At 37.8% G+C, this 24,252-nt stretch overlaps 1 protein-coding gene, 1 long non-coding RNA gene and 3 pseudogenes across 2 annotated transcripts; 1 reads left to right on the top strand and 4 right to left on the bottom strand.

The window, feature by feature from the left end:
• Nucleotides 1-1,155: 1,155 nt before the first annotated feature.
• LOC147475583 (prefoldin subunit 5 pseudogene) lies at nucleotides 1,156-1,578 on the top strand (annotated as a pseudogene).
• A 474-nt stretch (nucleotides 1,579-2,052) lies between these two features.
• Nucleotides 2,053-11,825, bottom strand: LOC147475584 (protein FAR1-RELATED SEQUENCE 5-like). Its single transcript, XM_086585458.1, has 3 exons — nucleotides 10,642-11,825; nucleotides 2,213-2,736; nucleotides 2,053-2,129 (listed from the first exon to the last, which is right to left on the bottom strand). The coding sequence occupies exons 1-3, from the start codon at nucleotides 11,823-11,825 to the stop codon at nucleotides 2,053-2,055; spliced, it is 1,785 nt and encodes a 594-aa protein (XP_086441584.1).
• Nucleotides 11,826-15,713: 3,888 nt separating this feature from the next.
• On the bottom strand, nucleotides 15,714-17,460 carry LOC147475585 (uncharacterized). The gene is made up of 2 exons (XR_015208425.1): nucleotides 17,359-17,460; nucleotides 15,714-16,053 (listed from the first exon to the last, which is right to left on the bottom strand). It is a non-coding gene; the product is annotated as an uncharacterized LOC147475585 (long non-coding RNA).
• Nucleotides 16,251-17,217, bottom strand: LOC147475586 (mediator of RNA polymerase II transcription subunit 33B-like; annotated as a pseudogene).
• Nucleotides 17,461-22,531: 5,071 nt separating the features above from the next.
• LOC147475587 (small nucleolar RNA R71) lies at nucleotides 22,532-22,625 on the bottom strand (annotated as a pseudogene).
• Between the last annotated feature and the right edge of the window lie 1,627 nt (nucleotides 22,626-24,252).

Here is a 24,252-nt window from a genome sequence, read left to right on the forward strand (position 1 = left end):
TGGAAGAAGTTTGATCCGGATGTGATCTTGGAGAAGAAGAACGTCGTCGTGGCAGAGGTTGTAGCTCAAGCTAAAGAACTTGAGAAAGCATTGGAGGAAAAGAGAAACTTGCTTGATGCATGCCACGCTGTACGCAAGGATCTGAAGACTGCCCACTCAATCTTTGCAGGAGCAGATCATTGAGTTGGAAAGGAAGTTGTTGGGTTTGCGGAACTAAGCTTCATGTCTTATTGAAAAGCTGGAGGAGTGTAATGACAAAGAGTCCGAGCTAGAGTCGCAGACAGGGCCTACCTACTGCACTTGCGACATAACTCAGACCATTAGGAGTCCAGTATTCAAGCGGCACACCAAAGAATTTCACCCCAACAAGCAACGACTTTCTAGCAGCTCAATCCGTCGCTTGTTCGCTAGCGCACTACGACTTTTCTTCCTCTCCCTATGGTCGAGCTATTTTCAATACCTCCGCTTGCTTGTTTTTGAGATATTTGTTTTTTCAGAATTGAGTCCAAAGACTCTTTGAATGGAGCAGTTTCCAGCCCATCTTCATCTTGAAAGCTTTAGATACATCTTGAAAGTTCTAACGTCAAGACCCCCTTCTGTTTTTGGAGAAGATATTTGTTTCCATGAAATCCAATGCTTCCTGTGGTCATCGGTTTTATCAGCCCAGAGAAAGTTGGAGATCAAAGAGTTTCTAGTCTTCATGACTCCCTTTGGAAGAGAACAAGCTGCCAGTATGTGAACAGGAATAGAAGATAAGACATGTTTAACAAGTATAAATCTTACTGCAGGTGTGAGTGATGTTGGAATATAAGGGACTCATAAACAGTGATGTTGGGTGAGTGGATATCATTCTGTTCGCAGTAACCGCTAATGCGAGCAAAAGTCTCTTGCCTCTTTGTTCCAGTTGCTTTAAATAACCACCTTTCCATTTCTAGAATCCAAAACCCCATAATTTACAAATCCATAGGCTGCACATTCATGCACAGACTAAGCTGTTAGGCGGAATAAGCGTTGTTCTTCTTACAGAGGGACTGATTGACCACGGTCTTACAGAATCCGCAGTTAAGATACCCACGAGGAGGAATTCCATGGCATTCATAGGCTCTTTGGCTGGTGGAAGGCTAGCTTTAGCTTAGCTGGCTAGCGGAAGAATGAATGAATTGGGGATCAGATGGATTTGCGAGTAATGCGTTTCAAGAAGTTGTTTTTCTTCAAGACAGCTTAAACAACGTATGGTCTGCTAGTACTCATCTCAAAATTGCATCTAATGCTCTTCTCGATCTCTCTCTTCGTCCTCAAGGAAAGCAAATGTTAGTTCCACTCATAGCATCTCTTTATGTACCTGGAACTCTTGATAGTGCTGATAAAGTTGTCGTTGATATTGGCACTGGTTACTTCGTCGAGAAAACCATGGCTGAAGGCAAAGAGTATTGTGAACGCAAAATGAACTTAATGAAGTCTAATTATGACCAACTTATTGAGGTTGCATCCAAGAAAAAGAACATAGCTGATGAAGCAGGAGCCTTCTTGCAGGCAAAGTTGAGGCAGGCAGCTCCAACAACTGAGAAGTGGGTTTGAGAAAGGATTTCCTAACTTTCAAGTAAATGTTTGCTAGCTGGGTGAGTAGGATCAAGCTAGAATGCTAAAAAGCAACTGTTTAGAGTGACTTAGATACCATGTGGTGCCGAGTTTCAAGTACCAACCAAACGTATTTGTGCCAAGAACTCTGATTTTAGCTTTACACGTGGTGTGGAACTTTTTGTGACACCAATTTGTGGTGTCAGAAACTTATGTCAGAAACAGTGGAACCAAAGAAACAGAAACTTAGAATCAAATTCTTTAGCAAACTTGTATCGAGAACTAGCTGAAAGTCATTAAAAGCTATAAGTTTGAGAATGCATTAGCTTAAAAAAATAAAATAGAAACACCTCAATTCATATACTAAAGAACAGTGCTAATTCTAGCTACGAACCCATTTAATTTATCGAAGAAAAAAAACTACTAACTCCATTTCACAAACGGATAGCGCCACTAGTTCACTATATGGTCCACTCAAGGCAAGTGTTCAACTTCTGTAGAGGCTGACGAGTTACCACCACCATCAGCCGAACTTTGAGTGCCAGTTAAACCTATAAAATCCAATATTAAGCTCATTACAAATAAAAATAAAATAGTACATATTAAATAAAAATAGTAAGCAATCGAAAATTACCAATCAATTTCGGACAATTTCTTTTGTCATGTGATTGCCGAGTAAGTCCACATCCATTACAACGCCTTAGGTGACTTGCTTGAACATGTGCCTTCTCTTTTCCCCCTTGTAATCTATGTTTTCCACTGCCTTTTGCTTTAACAGGATTAGGCTCATTCAAAGTCACATGTCGATGCGTTTTTTCTGTTAGAGAAATTCCAACTCCTTTAATAGCAAGCACTTCCTTAATCTTTTCATGTACAACTTTCAAATGTTCTTCATATACTTCACTTGCCTCTTCACAAGCTACAGCGTCATCAAGTACCCTTGAAGTAAGATGAGATAATTTTGTGTGCCTCAACAACATAAAGTTGTTACTATTTTCTTTCACCTCTTTCCCACCATCTGATATTATTTCTTCCAATTTTGTGTCTTTCCTCCATCTACTCAGTATATAAGCATCCGGCAAGTAAACAATTTGACTAACTTTCAAGTAAGTCAAAATGTGTCTACAAGGAATTCCTTCAAATTCAAATTTCTTGCAGCTACATGTAGCAAAATTTAGAACCATATCATATACAATTTTTCGCGGTCTAGAATCTCTTGCACTTGGCCTTTTCACCATGTAGACAACCTGATTTTCATCTTCTACTGAACTTTCAATAAAGTACTCCAAACTCTCCCACAACTCATTCTAAAATCTAAGAAAAATAGACAATGTATAAATATCTGCCATCTGCTTCTCCATAGAAATTGGGGTTTTCATCACGGGACGCTCATTGCTATCAACATGATCAGCTTGCAATTCTTTATGACGCTGGTATTCAAGTGTGTTGGAAATAAGGTTGGATAGACGCCCACCAAGATAAGGATAAACCACTGAGTATAGGACTCTATCCTATCTGATATTAGATGAGTATAGGACTACATCCTATCGGATATTAGATGAGTATATAACTCTATCCTATCGATATTAGATGAGTATAGGACTCTATCCTATCGGATATTAGATGAGTATATAACTCTATCCTATCGATATTAGATGAGTATAGGACTCTATCCTATCAATATTGAGGAGGTGGGAACCTCATAAATAGACCCCCACCTCTCACATATTAATCATCGAACAACAAGAAAAGCTCTCTCTCCTTTAATGGCGACCTCCAACATTTTCTAAAGTAGAAGCCCGGTAATTTGTGGAGATTCCATAGGTGGTATCCTCCTAGCCATTGTCAGTTCTTGGTTCTTGGTTAAGTGAAAAAAAAGGTTGCTTCCGTTCGTGGTTGGAACTTGACTCAAGCAAAGTTAAGAAGAAGAAGATCTTGAGTGTGTCAAGAACATCTTCTCTGTAGATCAAAGCTTGGAACTTCAAATTGAAAATTTTGTGACCAAAGTCACGATCTTCTGTTTCATTTTGCTATTTTATGCATGTGGTATAGCGTAATTGTATATATCATAGGAATCATGCATGAGATATCGATAAAAAATCTAACATTGGCATCGAGCGGTTTTTCCATGGTTTGCATGCTTTTGTTTGCGGTTTTGATCTTGTGATCTACAAATTTTGAAAAAAAATCGTTTTTTCAAAATATTTTTAATTAATTTTTAAATAATTAGGTTGTTTAAAATTAATTAGATATGCTTAATTTTTTTGTAAAATAAATTATTTATGGGAAATAATTAGTGGAAATTTTTTTTTTTTTTTCTAGGAATTTTTTTTCTTAGAAATTTTTACATGGAAATTTATTTCGAGATTATTTCTCTATAAATTTTAGTTTTTTTTTTCACATGTATTTTTCCACAATTAAAATTGACATTAGGATGTTTATTTTTACCATGCGATAATTATTTGAATCTGGATTTTTACTATTGCATGAATATAAAATTGTTTGTTTTTCTATCAGCGGTCATATGAAAACTAAGGCCACAATGCCTAAGTCACATAGACCCGAAACTTGTAGGAAAAGCCTGAACGGATCTTGGGAGGCGGGCTTCCAAAAAACGCATGATCGCAAAGCAATATAGGAGAACTTTGAAGCCCTCTTGTCTTGAAATCGATAAGATAGAGACAGAGCCACCATCACGAGAATATACACCAAAGAGCCCCGGTCCTATTCAAGATAGGAATGAGGCTCGACCACTAAATCTCCTACATCGATTATGGGGACGATGCTAAGGAACCAAATCCATATGATGTGTCATCGGGGTTTATTTTCCCACCTCACGGGAAGCAGAGGAAGTGGCTAGTAATTTTGAATGGTGATAGTATTTGTGAGGATGAGGATGACTCCCACAGGCACCAGGGAAGCTTCTATGTTCATGGTTGACTAGCTCTGTTTAGTTCTACATTGTTTTTGAAAGATAGGAAACTCTTTTTTTGTAGAAACAATTTTATGAAATGGAAATTTAAGTAGTAGATTTTTGCATATTCTATGTTATTGATAGTCAAATGCATTGATTTTATTTAATGGCTAGAATCATGCTAGTAGATTATCATGATCATCTCATATGTGAAAATGTGGATTACTTAGATTTAAATTTAAGAGATGATTCTTATTAAGTAGTATCTTATTTTTGGAATTCAAACTTGATAGAATGGCACCCGATGGAAAATCCCGTTCACGATGCTACGAAAAGGACTTGTTAAGCGATAAAATTACGAACTTTGGTCTAGGAAAGTTAGGCTAATTGCGGATAGGAAGGTCATTGATGTAATAAGCGAGACGATGCTTGAAACCTACATTTGAAGGATTAACACAAGCTGCTATATCTTCTTTGTACTTAAAAGTACAATGAGTATACAAGCAAAGATAATGTTGCCGAATTGCCATACTTGGCACCATGAGGAATGACTTCATGATGCGGTATGATGGCCTTGGATCGGCAAAAGAGCTATGGGAAGCGATAAAGCGGACCTTGGGGGTACGACTCTGCCACGGTGAGGAGGCTACAAATGAGCTTTGACAAATTTATCAAAGCTGCCCCATACCTCTATGACATGACATTTGCGGTGATGAGAAACATGGTTCTTGAGTTAGCCCAGCGGAGGCGAAGTCTGTCAAATGAACAACAAATTCAAAAATTTGTCATTAGGTCTTTACCTAAAACTTGGGAACAATTTTCGTCTTATCTTGGCGATGGCGACGGTATCACAAACTTTGCGGTGCAAAGGAAATGTGAGCTTGAGGAACAAAGGCTTCTCAATGAAAAGCACGTTGTTCAAACTGAAGCAAATGTTGTCAACTCCAAAAGAGGAAGGCTCCTTGGAACAAGAAAAGTGGAAAAGGGAAAGGCAAGGAAAAGGCCAAGCCTAACCCACACAAAAGAAACCTAGGAAGTCGATAGACATGACTAGTGTTGAATGCTTCCGTTGTCATCGGATGGGACACTATGCTAGGGCATGTCCTTCTCCGAAGTGAGTTTTACTTTTAAATCTTGTCAATGTGATAAGAAATCTTGTCATCTTTATCTGATTCATCACAATATTGGATTGTAGATTCAAAGCGTGACAGACCACATAAGCGGGATAGGTCCCTATTTGAAGATTTCGGAAACTTCCACAAGGAACTTCGGAGAGTCCACATGGGAAACCAAAGTGTTTGCGATGTTTTGGGGCAGGGCACTTGTAGGTTGGATTTTTGCGAGTGGGAGATCCATCCTTATTGAAGAAGTACTCTTTGTACCCTCAATTAGGAGAAATCTTTTATCAGTTTTGAAATTACTTCAAGAATCCTATGTGTTTAATTTTTCCCGAACTTCGCTTGAGATATCTTTAAATAATGAGTTTGATAGGTCATGCTTATTTAATGAATTCTTTTATGACATTACACTTAGCACAAACTGAAGTTTTATGTCTAAAATGGTTGGTTGCCAATTGTGGCATGCTAGACTAGGACATATTAAACACAATAGGATAGACCGCTTAGCAAGGGGAGGGTTATTAGGTAACTTAACCTCTGTTAAAATGGAAAACTGTGAAAGTTGTCTTCTTTGGAAAAGCCACCAAGAAACCTTTTGGGAAAGCCCCAAAGGGCAACTTATCCTTTACAACTTATTCACTCGGACATCGTGGACCAATGAATGTAACTTGACAAGGCATGGGGCTTTGTATTTCATTACCTTCCTGGATGACTATACACGTTATGGGACCGTGTACTTGATGTCTCACAAATCGGGCCTTTGGACTATTTTAAAAAGTACAAGAACTTAGTTGAGAATCAACTTGATAGGACAATAAAGGCCTTAAGAACTGACCCATGGGGCGTGAATATCTTTTCGATGAGTTTAAGGAACTCTGTGAAAATAAAGGGTATAGCTAGACAGCTAACTATTCCTTATACCCCTCGTGAGAATGGTGTCTCGAGAGAAGGAATAGAACCCTCTTTGGACATGGTTAGATCTATGATGGCTCAGGCTAACTTGCCTATCTCATTTTGGGGTAATGCATTGTTAACAATTTGCGCACATACTTAACCTAGTTCCTTCAAAAGCTGTTGACAAAACACCCTATGAACTATGGTGGTAGACAACCCGTTTTGAACTACCTTAGACCATGGGGGTGTCGCGCCTTTGTCACTTCTCAAAATCGAGAATTTGGAAAGTTGAGTGCTCTGGAAAGAAGTGTATCTTTATAACGATCTGATTGAGACTTCTAAGGGGTATGTCTTCCTAGGGGAGGATACTCGAGGGCATGTCACAAATAGAAATAGAAGCACGTAGCGTCAGATTCTTAGAGGATCAATACCCAATGAGGGGTGAGGTTGATAAGGATATACAACTTTACGAAGTTGATAACCTTATAGCTGGCGATGAACAAAGGAAGATGAAACTTTCATCAACCCGATTCTAGTAACAATGGCATTGGTCAAATGATTGATCAATCCCAACCTCGTAAGAGTGTTAGAGGCCATATCCCCAAGCGTCGGTTTGAGATTGAAGGGAGATAAATATGACCAATGCACTTACTGAGAAATATCGGTGAACCTAAAGCGTTCAAGGAGGCTATTTACGGGTCCAATACAAGTAAGTGGATGGAAGCTATGAAGGAAGAATTGGAGTCGATGAAGAAAAACAAAGTATGGGACTTAGTTGATCTACCTCCAAGCGGGGAGATCTATTGGGAACAAGTGGGTTCTCAAGATCAAGAAAAAATCTTGCGGAAGGAACATAGACAAATTCAAAGCTAGGCTTGTTGCAAAAGGTTACACCCAAAAAGAAGGAATAGACTATGAGGACACCTTCTCACGGTAGTGAGATTTGCCTCCATCGTCTCCTCTTGTCAATGGTTGCCCATTTAGATTTAGAGCTTTACAAGATGGATGTCAAAACTGTTTTTCTCAATGGAGAATTACAAGAGGAAATCTATATGGATCAACCCATTTGGTTTTTCAATCAAAGGTCGGGGAACACAAAGTGTGTAAACCGAGCAGATCCATATATGGTTTAAAACAGGCCTCTAGGCAGTGGAATCACGAGATTCCATGAAGCAATGCTTCAAGACAAATTCGAAATGGTAAATGAGGACCATTGGTATATGTCAAGACATCTAAAAATGGTTTTGTGATTCTATCTCTATATGTGGATGACATTTTGTTAGCAGGTAACAATAAGGTATTGATAAATTCCACTAAGGAGTGGTTGTCATTAAACTTCAAAATGAAGGACATGGGTGAAGCAAGTTATGTCTTAGGAGTTAAAATAACTTCGTGATCGGCCCAAACGCTTTGTTATCTTTGTCTCGGGAGACATATATCAAGAAGGTTTTGGAAAGATTCAACATGACTGATTGTAAGCAAGTGGATCTCCCAGTAAGTCTAGGAGAGTCTTTGAGTTCTAAAATGTCTCCCAAGAATCCTACTGAAACTCAGGCTATGAAAAATGTACCATACTCAAGCGCAGTCGGAAGCCTTATGTATGCAATGTTGTGTACAAAGGCAGACATCTGCTATGCAGTTGGGTTAGTATCAAGGTTCCAAACAAATCACGGGTCGCGCTGCTTTGGAAGGCTGTCAAGAAGATAATGAGGTATCTAAAAGGCACCGTGGACTACTCACTTGTCTACCAAGGGAAAGATCTTAAGCTGATTGGGTACTCCGATGCCGACTGGGCTGGAGACCTTGATGAGAGGAAGTCAACTTCAGGATATACCTACATAATGAATGGAGGTGCTATATCCTGGAGCAGCAAGAGCAAACTTCCATAGCACTTTCAACTATGGAAGCTGAGTATATTGCATGTTGCTCTGCCACACAGGAGGCTGTGTGGCTCAGACGATTCATCAAACACTTGTCAGTGTTCTCAAGAGCTGCTGAACCAGTTCACATCTGGACTGACAGCATGGCTGCTCTTGCATATGCTAAAGATCCAAAGTACCATGGAAGAACCAAGCATATAGAGTTAAAATACCACTACGTCACGACAAATGATTTGAAAAAGAAAGTGGTTCTACAACATATATCCAGCGATCGGATGGTTTGCGGATCACTGACCAAACCTATTCAAAGGAACTCTTCCTTGCACATGTAAAAATGCTTGGGTTAAAGAGGATGTGATTATGTTAAGAACACTTTGATGGTTTAATGAATAAAAGTGCATTCTTTCGGATCGATTGCATTCTCATTATAACATTTTATCATCTCATATGTATGTCGGTAGGGTTATTTGGTTCACTCACATGAACGATCACTTCCATTTTAAGCGATTGGGAGTTTAGCTTGACAAGTCACTAAACCTTATAGGAAGGGTGGACCTAGTGCGAGTCATGCCCCTTCTTATAATTGGATAAGAAGAAACAGGCTTCATAGGGAAGATTACGTCTAAACCTACAAGCGGTTGTTGCCAAGTGGGAGCATAGTATCCTTGGAATTGTCATTAGGGATGACAACACTTGCATGGTATGAGTGGACATACAGATATCTATTGTTGAGTAAACAAATTAGATACTCTTGCCATGACATGTTTTCACACAACATGTGTATAGTTGACCACACGAGAGCAAGAAAAGAAATATCCCTAAAATTCTTGCTATGTGAGCTCTATTGATATATTTTTGTTTAAAACATATCGAATGGTACCTCCTTGAACTTTTGACCTTGTCAAGAAAATAAGAGGACTACTCGTAACTTTGGTTTGCTCCCCACAAGCTCTTACTAAAAAGGTCATTTGGATGCATCTTGGGAAGTTGGTAGAACTCGGCGACAATGACTTGCGTGCAAAGGGTAAAAGAAGCTGAAGGTTTATCACACAATCATTTGGGATTCTACCGGCGGGACAATTGATGATAATTGTGAATCATGTGATACGTTTTTGACTTTATGGTGTGGACTCATAGGGATGAGTGCTATTTGTCAAAGTGATGAAACAAACAGATCTTGGGGTATACACACACACTCTCGGATATTAGGTTTTGGATTCATCTTCTTTAAGATCACTTTCATGGTAGATCAGCGTGTCGTGCTTTTCATTGCGACTTGCTACTTCACAGATATCATGATACGTGTGCTAGGGTCACACGAACCATTTGCCGTGTGAGACACACAAATGGCTAAGCATTCTACTTAAATGCTTCTCTTAGAAACCTTCTTCGCCGTTGTGGGCGAGTGGGAGATGTTGGAAATAAGGTTGGATAGACGCCCACCAAGATAAGGATAAACCACTGAGTATAGGACTCTATCCTATCTGATATTAGATGAGTATAGGACTCTATCCTATCAGATATTAGATGAGTATATAACTCTATCCTATCTGATATTAGATGAGTATAGGACTCTATCCTATCAGATATTAGATGAGTATATAACTCTATCCTATCTGATATTAGATGAGTATAGGACTCTATCCTATCCAATATTGAGGAGGTGGGAACCTCTATAAATAGACCCCCCACCTCTCACATATTAATCATCTGAACAACAAGAAAAGCTCTCTCTCCTTTAATGGCAGCCTCCAACATTTTCTAAAGTAGAAGCCAGTAATTTGTGGAGATTCCATAGGTGGTATCCTCCCTAGCCATTGTCGGGTTCTTGGTTCTTGGTTCGTGAAAAAAAAGGTTGCTTCCGTTCGTGGTTGGAACTTGACTCAAGCAAAGTTAAGAAGAAGAAGATCTTGAGTGTGTCAAGAACATCTTCTCCTGTAGATCAAAGCTTGGAACTTCAAATTGAAAGCTGTGACCAAGGTACGATCTTCTGTTTCCGCTGCGCTATTTTATGCATGTGGTATAACGTAATTGTATATATCATAGGAATCATGCATGAGATATCGATAAAAATCCAACAAAGTGCCCTATTAAATCGCGTAACAAATTCATTTAAAGAATTTTCTTTAGAGACATACCTCTTGAAAAATGCATGTGAACTTTCCGCCCTTTGACTACTTGACATGCCGGCAGCGAAAATGTGTTTCACAAATGACGGAACCCACTTTGGACCGCAGATACCATACAAATGACTAACCAAGTGTTATCTTTTAGTTCGCTTTTCCCTATTGTTTCTTGCCACATTGCCTCAAACTCTTCCCCAGACTCTGTATTCCAAATGCAATTTTGAAACGCAGTATAGTGATCTCTATAGATGACTGCATCCAATTTTTCAGAAAACTTGTTCAGAATATGCCAAATGCAGTATCGGTGATATGTATTTGGAAGAGCTTGAGCAATAGCTTTTGACATAGCGGGGTCTTGATCGGTGATAATCATTTTGGGAGGGCCAACTGACATTACTTCCATCCATTTTTGGAGTAGCCAAATGAATGATTCTGTCGTCTCGTCACACAGGAATGCACAACCAAATATTACAGTCTGGCGATGTTTATTCACCCCTACAAATGGTGCAAATATCATACCATATTTATTGGTTTTGTAGGTTGTATCAAACACTACTACATCACCGTAAAGCTTGTACGCCTTTATTGCCTTTGCATCAGCCCAAAAACAATGAGTTAACCTATTTTCGTCTCCAATCTCAGTTTTGAAAGAAAATGAAGAATTTTTTTCTTGCTCTGACAAAAAATATTCCATCAATATCTCTACATCATGCCCATCTACTAAGCTCTTTGAATCTCTAACAAAATTTCTAAGGTCTTTTTCTGTACAACCAATATTTTCTATTCCACCCGCTTCCATTGAAAGAATACTAATTTGTTGGTTTATAGGTATATTAGCAGATGATAAAAGATTAGACAATGACTTTTTTGTATCAGATACGCCACGGTGAGATCTCAACAGATGTACTTTATGAGGGGTAGAAAGTGAATGGTTGTGGACCTCAATAAATTGGCTGACGCTGTAACCCGACTTCAATTTATTCTTCAAAACTGACAATTTTGCCTTGCAACCCTCACGAACAATCCCCCGTCGCCTTTTCTTTTCTCTCTTATTTTTCTGTTTAGGTTTCCCTTCTTTGAAACAACAGTACTCCTTCCTAGTTATTTCATTGCCTTCTTTATCCTTCTTAGTAGAATTACTTCGTATACTAAATCCAGCCACTTTTGCATAAGTGTTGTAAAATTCATAAGCTTCATCCAAAGAGTGAAATTCTTGTCCTATTTTCGGTTTGCAATCTTCTTTTACTTCAGGCATATAAACCATATCAGACTGTCCTTCTTCATCTGAGTCAAAATGTTCAAACTCCATATCCATTCAATAGATGCTACACATAACAATTTCAAAATATGAGCAAAATTATAATTAGTTGGCATTTAATAATAATTCTTGAGAAATTAAATGTATATAAATTAAATATACCACCCCAATATGTTGAAAACAGAATATAATTAGTTAGCATTTAATAATAAAAATTTGAAAAAAAAAAATAGAGAAAAAATTGAGCTTACTAGTGTACTGATGCTGAAAAGCAAGAGTAGTATAGCGTTGACTATTTTGTTCCACGTTGGAACACTCTTAAAAAGTGAAAAATAAAAAAGTGCGGTGGTGATATTGATGTGAGAGTGTGAAGGTGGGGTCGGAAGTTGGGAAGTGTGAAAAAAGAAATTAAAGATAGAGTGAAGAGAGGCGTGAGAGAAAAAATTGAGGAGAATGAAAAACTCACGTGAAATTGTTTGAAAAAGAGGAGAGAGAGGAGAGAGAAAGAGAGTGTGTGGGGTCAAAGAAAATCAATAAAGTAGAGAGAGAGAGAGGAGAGAGAAAAGGTGGGGTCGGAGAAAAAAGTAGAGAGAAAGGAGAGAAAAAAAAAGTTACGTGAAATTGTTTGAAAAAGAGGAGAGAGAGGAGAGAGAAAGAGAGTGTGTGGGGTAAAAGAAAATTAATAAAAGAGTGAGAGAGGAGAGAGAAAAGGTGGGGTTGGAGAAAAAAGTGGAGAGAAAAGAGAGAGAGAGAAAAAAGTCACGTGAATTTGTTTAGTCCGGAAGTTTTTTTATCCGGGAAGTCCTGACTAGAGCAAAACTGTATATATATATATATATATATAGTTTACAGACTTTAGTTAAAAATCGAAATTTCAAAATATAATCTCGCGAAGGGTTTTCTCAAAACTCTCTCACTCGCTCCCTCTCTCCCTCTCTGTTATTCTCTCTCCAACTTCTTTTTTTCCACAGACAGAGAGTTGGCATAAAGTAGAAAAGAATCCCAGTAAAGATTTCAGTTTCAACACTGAAATCCCCAGCAAAAGAATAATTACATTTTCTTAGTCACATACTCATATTCGTTTCAATCCACCTAACCAAATTTGCCATTTGTCCAATAACAACAAACCCCTTCAGCTCTAGCATTTTTTTTTCTACAAAAACGTTAATAACCATGTCTTCTTCTTCTTCTTCTCTTCATGTTAGTCAACTTCATAGTCGCAAAGTACTTAGAGAGAAAGAACAAATAAAGTTTGAAAAAAATCTATGGATAGTAAATGAAGAAATGATCTTTCTTTTCTTTGAAGAGATGGACAGAGAGATCTTCATTCAACATTCAGAACTCTGCAAATTCTCTTTCTCAACTTTACTCTCAATATACTAGTATGCAAAGATGCATCTTTGAAGCTGGGGAAAAACATGCATTGGTAATATATGAGTTTAAAACTAATGGAGTTTTGTTTATTTCGATTTCTCTTTTAGTTATGTATCCAAATTATGATTTTTCTTGCATGTGCACTTGATTTAGATGTATTGAAGTTTTCTTTTCTTATAATAGGATGAATGGGGTTATGTTGTATCTTTCTGTGCTTGCATGGTAGAGGTTTGTTTGAGTATGATTTGATTCAGGTTAGTCCGACGATTGCCGTATTAAAAAAATGCTTGGTTTTGAATATGGTTTTTATATGAGATATTGAAATGAAAGATTTATATATCTGATCTTGATTGCTTGACATTATATAATTGAGTTGATTAATTAAGTCAATATGAATTTCTCATTTATTTGTTGATTCATCTACGCTAGTCTTCGATCAATTGTTGTAGTCAATCAGTTGTTATAATGCTATTAATTGATAGAGAAATCTTTTCTTATTTTGATGTCTTGGCCAGTAGGCGGTAGCACACGTTCAATGTAGATGGAGAGCTTTCTTTTGATTAGGTTGATTTTGTTGTGGTGGCCTTAGTTTATTCGACTCCTAAGGCATGCTTTTGATTGAAAGTAATTCAAATTGCTTTCACGGTCTCTTACTGTTATAGATAGTTGTGGATACATGTGATTCCTGCTAGATTTTGTCTGTAATTAACAGAACACTTGTAGCTTGATTGTGTTAAATGGATATGATCAGTTCATAACCGTTGTCGCCAATGTTTTCAATTGAATTAAATTTACACTCTTTTGTCGTTTAATGGCCTAGCTAGTTGTTACATTTAAATCCCCAAGTTCTTGGCGCAGATTTGGAATTAGTGGTTATCTTACAGTACTTGAACTTAGAGTCTGACACGTAAAGGCGTTATACCGTAATAATTTGTTCAAAGATCCTAGAACAATAACGACCTAATTTGTACATAAAATATTTGTTCTCCATGCAGGGGAGTTTCAAAAGTCAGTAAGAGAGGAACACTTACCTTCTCGATGAAGTCCCAACCAATTTCCTATTCAAAAAAATTGTTTAGTAGAATATATAGAAGATGAATATGAATCCTGTTGTTCTCAGTCCATTTTCAATTAATATTTTTCATGTGGTTTTGTTGTTCTCATTTTTGGAAACTTTTTATGGGTTTTTGGATTTAATATATACTTATGTTTGACTAATTAAAAATGGGGTTTCTTGTTTTGTCATGATTAGATTTGGGTTTGCTCTTTTTTTCTTGCTTTTTCACTGTTTTATATGCTTATCAAACAGATTTGTTCTTATTATGGTCGAGATCTTTCCATGAGGTTTTGGATTCACTCACGTGCTTCTGTGGTTATCTATGTTTAATAAAATGGAATTTTTTGTTGTTCTCATTCGTTCAAATCTTTCCATGGGGTTGTTAGATTCATTATCTGGTTGCATTTCTTTGATAAATTTGCTTTGGTTTTTTCTCGCCTTTAATCTGATTTGGGTTTGTTTTGTTTGTTTAGTCTAGTGGCTAGGGTTCTTGTTACAATCTGATTTGGGTTTGTTTAACGATAGCGAGGAACTTCAATAGCGGCGGGGCTCTTAATCGATGGTGATGATTGGGAAGGGAGCAGGGATACTAGTCCCCAAGCAACAACACTTTCATCACCTTACGGTGTCTTGCACAAAGCAGTTACTTCACCATCGACGACGGCGGTGCGGTGGTGATCCTACATACAAGGCTGCAGCTTAGAACAGAGATTGCTCTTCAATGGATGAACCCAATAGATGAACGAGTGGCAAATCTTATCATAATGGGTCATAATGGCAATAATGGCGCGTTATCCACGAGGCATTTTGGGTTTTAAACTTCGGAGGGCGGCTAATCGGGTGAGGACCTACACTTAGTTTCATTTGCTCTCATTAATCCTTATTAGGCCCTAAACACACCTCTGAAGTGGATACATTTATATTTTTCTTTGTAATTTCGGGTTCTCTATTATCTAGGAAGATCCGAATTGGTCCTTCATATGTATGGACATTGTGGTGTCTTGTAAAATTAGTCAGAATACTAAAGATATTAATGATCAAGAGTTGATTATCAAGAGTTTCTGAAAATAAAAGTTTAAAAAGACAACTATAGCAGTATAATGGATGTTTAGTAACTGAACAAGAATTTCCTTCCAAGAAAGCTAGCACCCAGCTCCCAGCAGCATAGCACTTGGCGATGCATTTCTTATTTTCTTGTTTTATTGATGTCAGAAAAGCTGTAACTAGTTACACTTTTGGAAGAGCAAATGTATTAATTGGCACCTTGTGTAAAACAGGAAAAAGTATAAGCTCATACTGTCACTATGTGAAAGACAGGAAAATTTATCTTTGTTTGAATTTTGTCGGGGTTTTCCAATTTGACGTCATTTTTGTACAATTGGGTTCTTAGAGTCTCATATTCTGTTTTGAAAAGACAAAATGAGGTGATTTTACATACAAAAAGCCAATTCTATGTCGGGTTGTCGGTTGCCACAAGGTGGTCCAGTTAGTCCATTTTATTTTTGCATTCAATCTTGCCTAATTTGCATAAATGGAAACCAGTATACCTTCGGTGGGGATATAGATGATGTCTCATAGATAATTGTTCCAAACAGATTTGATAACCATATTATGAGGGAAATGAGGAAAACATCCAAATAAATTTTTGTCTAGACTGAAAATTAAAGAGCAAAAGTTGGAGATATGCTCTTGTGATTTCCAAAGAAGTTCCACCCCACCATATCAACTCTCTATGCTGACTCAAATCACTCAATTTCCTCTCAGCAATACTCCTCAAATTCATCCAGGAACATGTTGGTTCTACAGAGAACTCGGTGTTAGGTTTTCTTGAGGTACAAACAGGAACTTCTACATCTGAAAAAAAAAAAGATGAAAAGAATTGCTTTCATCCACTTGAAAAATTCAAAACCCATTTCACATTACTTACAATTGTACATATTCGATGGTTCTACAAAAAACTAAACTAGCATAGTGTTTTCATCAGTTACAAGCAGCAACCTCTGACATCTGAAAGTAATGTACAACTATGGTGTTAGATCACTCCAAAATTGTTATATGTCGGGTATATTACTAGATTCTGATAATCGGCCGTGCAGCCGCCCCATTGCTCCAATTCCACTTCTTCCTAGCAGAGCGAGCAAGTTCCTCCTCATTCCACTGCCTCAACCCTTTCTCGGTCTCTTTAATACATCCATATCCACTTTCGACAGCCATATTGGTGTACACCCCACCATCAAGCTCACAAAACCCGATACATATGCACGCCAAGTTGCCCAATCACAACCGAAAGTGAAATATTCTCATCAAGTGCACTAGCCATGAATTCAAAGTCGCACCAATGACTTTAGGCCGCCGCTTTGAACGATGATACCGAATCCACCCCGTGCAAACGTTCCACACATAATGCAAAGTATGCAAGTCGCGTATCCCCGCAAAGATTGCACCCATCCCTCCATATCCTCCATCCTGCGCCGGCCCATGCACGGATAGAAACCAAGAGGGAAGAGTTTCTTGAATCAAAAATGAACCGGACACGAGCCACCGAATGCACAACAGCCAGACTAATAAAGCCCCAAGAGAAGCCGCAAGCTTGACCTTAGTCATTGCCGCAGCGAGTGAAACCTGCCCATATCTCGTGTCATACTTGGTCTTCTTCAACTTTATATTCTTTCTTTCTCTCTTTTCTATTCTTGCTTTCTTCAACGTTCTCTTCTTAGGATAGGCAGAGTAGAGTTGCTTTGTAGTACTGGATAATATATACAGTGGCACCAATATGTTGAAGCAAAGGCTAATGGCTTAACCAACAATCACCAAGATACAGCACTGCCCTGTTTGACTCCACCAAAGCACCACCAATTTGTTTGAGAAGTAGGAAATTAAAACCAAGGTAAATTAAGTTCTGCTGTCCAAGATTTGTCGAGAGTAACGCCGATGATGTTACAAGTAGATGATGTTCAAAAGAGGGTGCTCGCCGAAATCACTACTCGTAATGCCCATGTTGAATACTTGCAACGGCATGGACTAAATGGTCGAACTGACCGCAAGACTTTTAAGAAAATCATGCCTCTATCAATACAAAAGGCATGAAATGGTCAAATGGACAAAAGAAATTCACAACTGAAATAGAATTGTTGCAATAAAAACCACAATTCCACAAACCTCAAATTGAGTACGCGCAAATCCAAGTAAGCAATACTCAAAACCAATTCAATAATAGTCACGCTGCTTTTGCTTTGGGGAAGGGGAGAGAGTCACGCTGCTGCTTTTGCTTTGGGGAAGGGGAGAGAGTCACACTGCTTTTGCTTTCGGGAAGGGGAGAGAGTTCATTGCTTTTGCTAGTAGAAATGGAGAAAAGAGGAACTGCATGAGAGAGAAAGAGAAGACGAGGGGAGAACGTTATGTTTGGAGATATGATATAAAGATTTTTTTTTTCGTTAATTGAGATATCTCTACACTATATGATAGCCCAATCTTTAGGAGGAAAATTTCTCAACTGAACTGTGTATTTGTAATCTCTCTATTTTATGATTTTAGAACCACCTCCTTTAATTATTCTAATAAGCTCCCTCCTTTCTAAACAATTTACCAAAAACTCTCTCACTTTATTGAAATTAGAATTAGCTTCATATTATTTAAAATAATTTAGAAAACCTCATTCACGTCACTCAAATTATATTCAACCCCTCCTAATATTTTTATATTATTTTTTAGATTATAACTAGAATTCAAAAAAATCATACTATCAGAGAGATATTAGAGAAATATGTTGAAATCTTTCGTGAGTATATTTCGTGAAATTTCACTTTTTTTTTGTCTAGAGTGCCACTCTTATCTCACTCTTCTCCTCAGCCGTCCGATCTCGCCCTCAAGATCTGAAGATCTAATTCACTGATAAAACCGATATTTCAAAATTTCGAAGTATTTCAAAATTAAAAAAATAACAAAAATAACAAAAAACACGAAATTGGGTTTCTCTCTCTCTCTCTCTCTCGGCTTCTTCTTCTCCAGTTTGAACCAAGCTTCTGGATTAAGGTATTTTTCCACTTTTAATTCGTTTGATTTGTTATTTAATTAGCTTGGATTCGTTTGAAATAAACCTAGTAAACTTTATTCTTGGATGTTGTTTATATTGTTGTTTAAAACGCGAAATTGAGTATGAACTAACCTAGTAAACTTTATTCTTGGATGTTGTTTATATTGTTGTTTAAAACGCGAAATTGGGTATGAACTTAGACAAGTAAACAAGTATGAATTGGGTATGAAATTGTTTATATTGTTGTTTAAAACGCGAAACTTGGAAGTAAACAAGTTTCTATATTGGAAGTAAACTTTGCTTTAATGGTATTTTCGTTGCCGTATTCTTCATGCTTTAATGGTATTTAATTAGTTTTAATGGTATTTTCGTTGAAGTTTGAATGGTATTTAATTAGCTTGAACTCTGTCCTATTCTTCATGCCGTGATTCTGCCGAGTTTTTTTGAATATTCTTCATATTCTGAGTTTTGAACTCGTCGATCCGAGTTTTGAACTCTGTTCGAGTTTTTGAACTCTGTCGAGTTCGGTGAACTGTCGAGTTTTGAACTGTTGTATTCTTCATGCCGTGATTCTCGCCGAGTTTTGAACTCTGCCGAGCTTTGAACTATGTCGTATTCTTCATGCCGTATTCTGTCAGAGTTTTGAACTCTGTCGTATTCTTCATGTCGTATTCTGTCAAAGTTTTGAACTTTGTCAGAGTTCGGTAAACTCTGTCAGAGCTTTGAACTTTGTCGTATTCTTCATGCGTGATCGGCCGAGTTTTGAACTTTGTCGAAGTTTTGAACTTCATGCTATTCTTCATGTTTTGAACTCGCCCGAGTTTTGAACTCGTCGTGATTCGGTCGAGTTCGGTGAAGTAGCATATTCGGTGAAATCTGTCAAAGTTTTAAATTCGGTCAGAGTTCGGTGAAGTAGCATATTCGGTTAACTCTGTCAGAGTTTTAAATTCTGTCAGAGTTCGGTGAAGTAGCATATTCGGTGAACTCTGTCAGAGTTTTAAATTCTGTCAGAGTTCGGTGAAGTAGTATATTCGGTGAACTCTGTCAGAGTTCGGTGAAGTAGCATATTCGGTGAACTCTGTCAGAGTTTTGAATTCTATCAGAGTTCGGTGAATTAGCATATTCGGTGAACTCTGTCAGAGTTCGGTGAACTCTATCAGTGTTTTGAACTCTTTCAGAGTTTTGAACTCTGTCAGAGTTCGGTGAAGTAGCATATTGGTGAACTCTGTCAGAGTTTGGTGAAGTAACATATTCGGTGAACTCTGTCAGAGTTCGGTGAACTCTATCAGAGTTTTGAACTCTGTCAGAGTTCGGTGAAGTAGCATATTCGGTGAACTCTATCAGAGTTTTAAACTCTTTCAGAGTTTTGAACTCTGTCAGAGTTTTGATGTTTAAGTTATTTACACTGTTTATGTACATTGGGATTTTTTACTGTTTAAGTTATTTATATTTTTAATTTTTTCAATTTATAGAAATGGAGACAGAGACATCAATGTTATGTTTATCCAAGTTCAAAATAAATAAATCATTAAATCAAGCAATGAAGTTATGAACTTATTGTCTCTCTTGTTGATATCACTAGATTTTTATTTGAGGCTATATCGACTGGAGTACTGCTTGCTTGATTCAAAATAAATATATAGCTCTGTTTCAAGTAACTGTTCTATCTTTCTATTTATTTTTTTTATATAATGTTATGTTTGATTCAATTTTTTTGAATTCTAGACACCCATTTTGTACATACAAATTGATAAGAGCCCAAAACTGTAGTTTTAACCCTGTAACAGTCATACTTTTAGACCAATTATGTGAGTAATAATTAAGAGTTAATATCGACATTCGTGTTTTATGCATTTCAGGCTTCAAAGTCCATTATGTGCAGAAATGTGCCACTTTAGCGAGATAAAGGAGCAAAGGTTGGTTACTAAGGAGTTCTGTGATTAAAGGCCAAGATTGAAGAAGACAAAGCCTTTCTAAAGCCCGGTTAAAAGCTGAAAAATCGACGCGGGTAGAAACAGCACACAAAGTCAGCAGAACTTCCGAAAGCCGTATCTTTGGACTCAGACCTCAGAATTGGGCCTACCTTATGTCAAAACGACCGGATCAGAAAGAGCTTTCCAATGGTTTAAGCCTTGACCCAATCAGAGGAGCAGAAGTAGACGAAAAGTCTGTTGAAGCCAACTACAGCTGAAGAGGCCATTTTGGACTGAAAGAATTGGGTTTTGGGCCTGATTCTCCGGCCCAAAACATGGCTCCAAGCCCATGCACGATTTTTGGATCTGAAAGTATAAAAACAAGAGCTTGACTCTTTGTTAATGGTAGATAGTTAGGTTAGAAAATAAGTTAGGTTAGGAAGCTAATGTTAATGGAGTTTAGGGTTAGAAAAAGATAGATCTAGATCTAGTTTTGAGTTTTATCCCATTAATTAATTAGTTTTCATACCTTGTTTTAATATAGATTATTGAATCATTGTTACTTTTCATTAGATTAATAAAGTTAGTTGTTTTTATAATCTAGCTTCATTTTCTATTAAACATCTATTGCAATTCATTGATGTCATTATTAGTTTAATTAAATTATTGCATGATTAGTTTCCATTGAGTTTAAATAAGCAAAGTTCAAATCTTGATATCATGTCTTGTTTGAATTCCATTGGGAATGATAGCATAATGATTCTCAGCTAACCCTCCATTTGAGGGGGTTGAGAAGCCTTGATGAAAGCTTGATTCCGATTATCGTAGAGTCATCGTAATTTCCTTTTCACTCTAGAAATGATTAGTTCACCATGAGAATGGGTATAATCGTTCACATGCTAGTTATGAATTGGTAGAAATGCCATGTGTAATTAGGGATTAAGAGTAACCATATTGTTCTGCGAAGCAGTTCAATTCGGATTACGACGATTCGTCGTTAGTAGGATTAAGTCGAGTTAAGGTGGAATCAATCCCCCTCTAACTCCTTATCATAGAATCAACGTAGCATTCCCATAGTTGTTCTAATAGTCGACTAGTTGCATCTTGTGGGTAGTTGCATCGTAGTTTAGTTGCCATTTCATAAATCTCTCATTAGACTTTTTAGTTAAGATTACTTATACGTAGAGAACACATCATGCGGAAGGACTAGGAGTGGAACGAATCATCTACTCCACTATATCTCATAGGATTGAGAGTAGAATCTTTGATAAAATATAGGCACATAAGAAAGTTTTAGTTTACTTATATTTTGAGTTTTATCGTTCATTTCGTAGGTAAACTATCAATTTTATGTTTTATGAAATGGCGCCACTGCCATCTTAGTTTCACTTTCGCATTGTTTTCGTAGTATAACAACTCTTCTTAAAGTCCCATTTCACTCACCCACCCTTGTTCGATTCTAACTGTGGTTGTCTTTTTCAGCTTTAAATTTCCTCGGAATTTTTTTTTTTTTTTTTTTCGCTTCAAAAGGAGCTCAAACTCCAAGCTATCGGCTATCGAGCGACCTGCTTAAACACCGTGTAACTTGAACTTAACCGGCGACCGCGCCCAAAGTGAGTGCGACCTGCACCCTAAGAGGAATATTTCGGATTTCCACAGTTTTGATTCGAACTTTGATTTTTCAAGTTTTTCAGTGTTCTAACTTGTTATATACACTGAACACGCGTAAACAGGACGCTATTTATAAGTGAAGCAAGGACGTAATCAGGTATTCCTTTCTTCCACACCTCGCATCTCCTGTTAGAGGTTTATACTAGTATATCAGATTTGTTTGGAGTGTTGATGTGTTTAGCTAAGTTTGGTCTTAGCCTTGTTTGAGATTAAGGTCTGGTCGAACAAAAACACTGAACGTAATTACACAACAACGTCAACAAACAAGTCTATCTAGTATACCACTGACTACACCTCTAGCTACTATTTCACACACACAACCTGATATAATGCCTGAAGACGAAGAGACTCCTCTCTCTGACTTCTACAAAGCCTTGAGCGATAGCCCTAAATCTTGCATCGTTCTAGCAGACCCAGTTGGGGATTTCCGAATCCCCCCAAATATTTTTAATTTGTTACCCGTTTTTCATGGGTTAGACCATGAAAAACCTTATCAGCACATGCGTAGGATTGAACAAGTCCTAACAATATTCCACCATCCTACGGTTGGTGCGGAACAAATTAAACTCAGGGTATTCCCTTTCACCTTAGCCGATAAGGCGGCGTCTTGGTTAACTGCCCAAACGCCTAATTCTGTGGACTCGTGGGCTAAATTTGTTCAATTTATTTATGGAACATTTTACCCACCCCTAAAAAACGGATGGGATGCTTTCCAAGATTCATTTCTTTTGACAAAATCCTCATGAATCATTTTCAGAGGCTTGGAATCGTTTCACCGATCTCCTTATAGAGTGTCCACATCATAACTTAGCGAAAGACACGTTAGTTCATGCCTTTTTCAAAGGACTTCTACACCACCATAAAGAAGTCCTAGACATAATGAATGGGGGTAGTTTCTTAAGCAAAGGAGCCTCGGAGGCTTATAAATTTTTAGAGGATCAAACTAAGCGAAATAACAACTGGGGGGGTAGTGATGATATCCACCGCTCCGCTAGTTCTTCAAATACAGTTAAGGCCGCCGGTATGTTTGAAATTAAACACGATCCCGAGCTTAAAACTCTAATCGAATCACTCACTAAAAAGGTAGAGGCCATTTCTGTTCAACAAAAGCCTATCCCCGTCATGAATGTAAATTCAAATCCATGTAGTTTCTATTGGAGCCCTAAGCATCCCGACTTCCACTGTCCTATAGCCTATGAACAGGCTTGTTCCATTAATAGTGAACCTAACCCCTTGGAGACAAAATCCCAACTTCGGGTTGGAGAAATAACCAACACGCCACACCTCCGGTACAATAATCAATATGTTAGGCCAATTTACGGTTTTAACCAAACTCCACCACGACAAGGGCGAGTGGTCGGGGTAATTTTAATAATTATAACAACCAAGTGCAACCTCGACAAGGTCAAGCACAAGGTCAAGGTAGTTATAATAAGTATAATGCTAATAGAGGTATCGTTAGGTAAATAATAATTATCAAAATCCACCCATAAATAATTCCGCGAAATAGTTCCATCCACAACACCCGTGACTACTACACCCACACAACCGGATCGTCTTGACACCTCCATACAAGTGAGCCAAAAACTTTTTCCAAACCATGGCTCAATCTAACCAACAGCTTCTACAATCCGTTAATAATTTAAGCCAACAGTTGGCCCAAGATAAAGCCCAACCAAAAGGTGTGTTTCCAGGTCACGCAATACCTAATCCTAAAACAACAAACACAGCCTTTGAGGTAACCAATAATACTAGTAATGAATATGAAAATGTAGGTGAGCTAAAGGCCATCACCACTCTCCGTTCTGGCAGAGTGGTTGATAGCAAAGTAACTATGCCTATAGTTACCCTACCAGTAGCCCCTATACCTGCTACTTTACTAGATACCGAAATAGAAACTGAAGAGCCTACCACTGTAGAGGTACCAGTTACAACACAACCTAAGAAACAGAAAGCCAAGGTTAAACATCCAGGTGATATAATTGCTAAATATAGAGAGAAACCACCGTTTCCACAAAAATTAGCCATGTTAACTGGGGATACTAATTATGAGGAGATTAGGGACGTTTTCAAGAATCTAACTATAAACCTTCCCTTCCTCGAAGCTATTAAAAAGCTACCACACCATGCTAAGTTTCTTAAGGAGTTGTGTATTACTAGGCGTAAGACCAATATACCAAAAGACGCCTTCTTAACAGAACAATTCCTAACTCTATCGAACATAATGGAATTGTTAAGTACAAGGACCACGGTCGCCCCCCCATCGCACAATGCACCTTAGGAGATTCCTATCTGACGACAGCGTTATTAGACACGGGGGCTAGTGTTAACTTACTCCCGTTTTATTTATATAGACAAATAGGTCTAGATGAGATGCAACCCACTAAAATGACGTTGCAATTAGCTGATCGGTCTATTAAGTATTATAAGGGTGTG

This window comes from Coptis chinensis, chromosome 9, assembly GCF_015680905.1.
Source record: "Coptis chinensis isolate HL-2020 chromosome 9, ASM1568090v1, whole genome shotgun sequence".
Lineage (NCBI taxonomy): Eukaryota > Viridiplantae > Streptophyta > Magnoliopsida > Ranunculales > Ranunculaceae > Coptis > Coptis chinensis.

Coding starts and splice junctions, on each gene's coding strand:
- LOC147475584 (XM_086585458.1), bottom strand. CDS start 11,825: ATGGATATGGAGTTTGAACATTTTGACTCAGATGAAGAAGGACAGTCT. Junction 2,737..10,641: donor GAACTAAAAGATAACACTTG/GTTAGTCATTTG, acceptor TGCTACATGTAG/CTGCAAGAAATTTGAATTTG. Junction 2,130..2,212: donor AAATTGTCCGAAATTGATTG/GTAATTTTCGAT, acceptor TGGATTTTATAG/GTTTAACTGGCACTCAAAGT.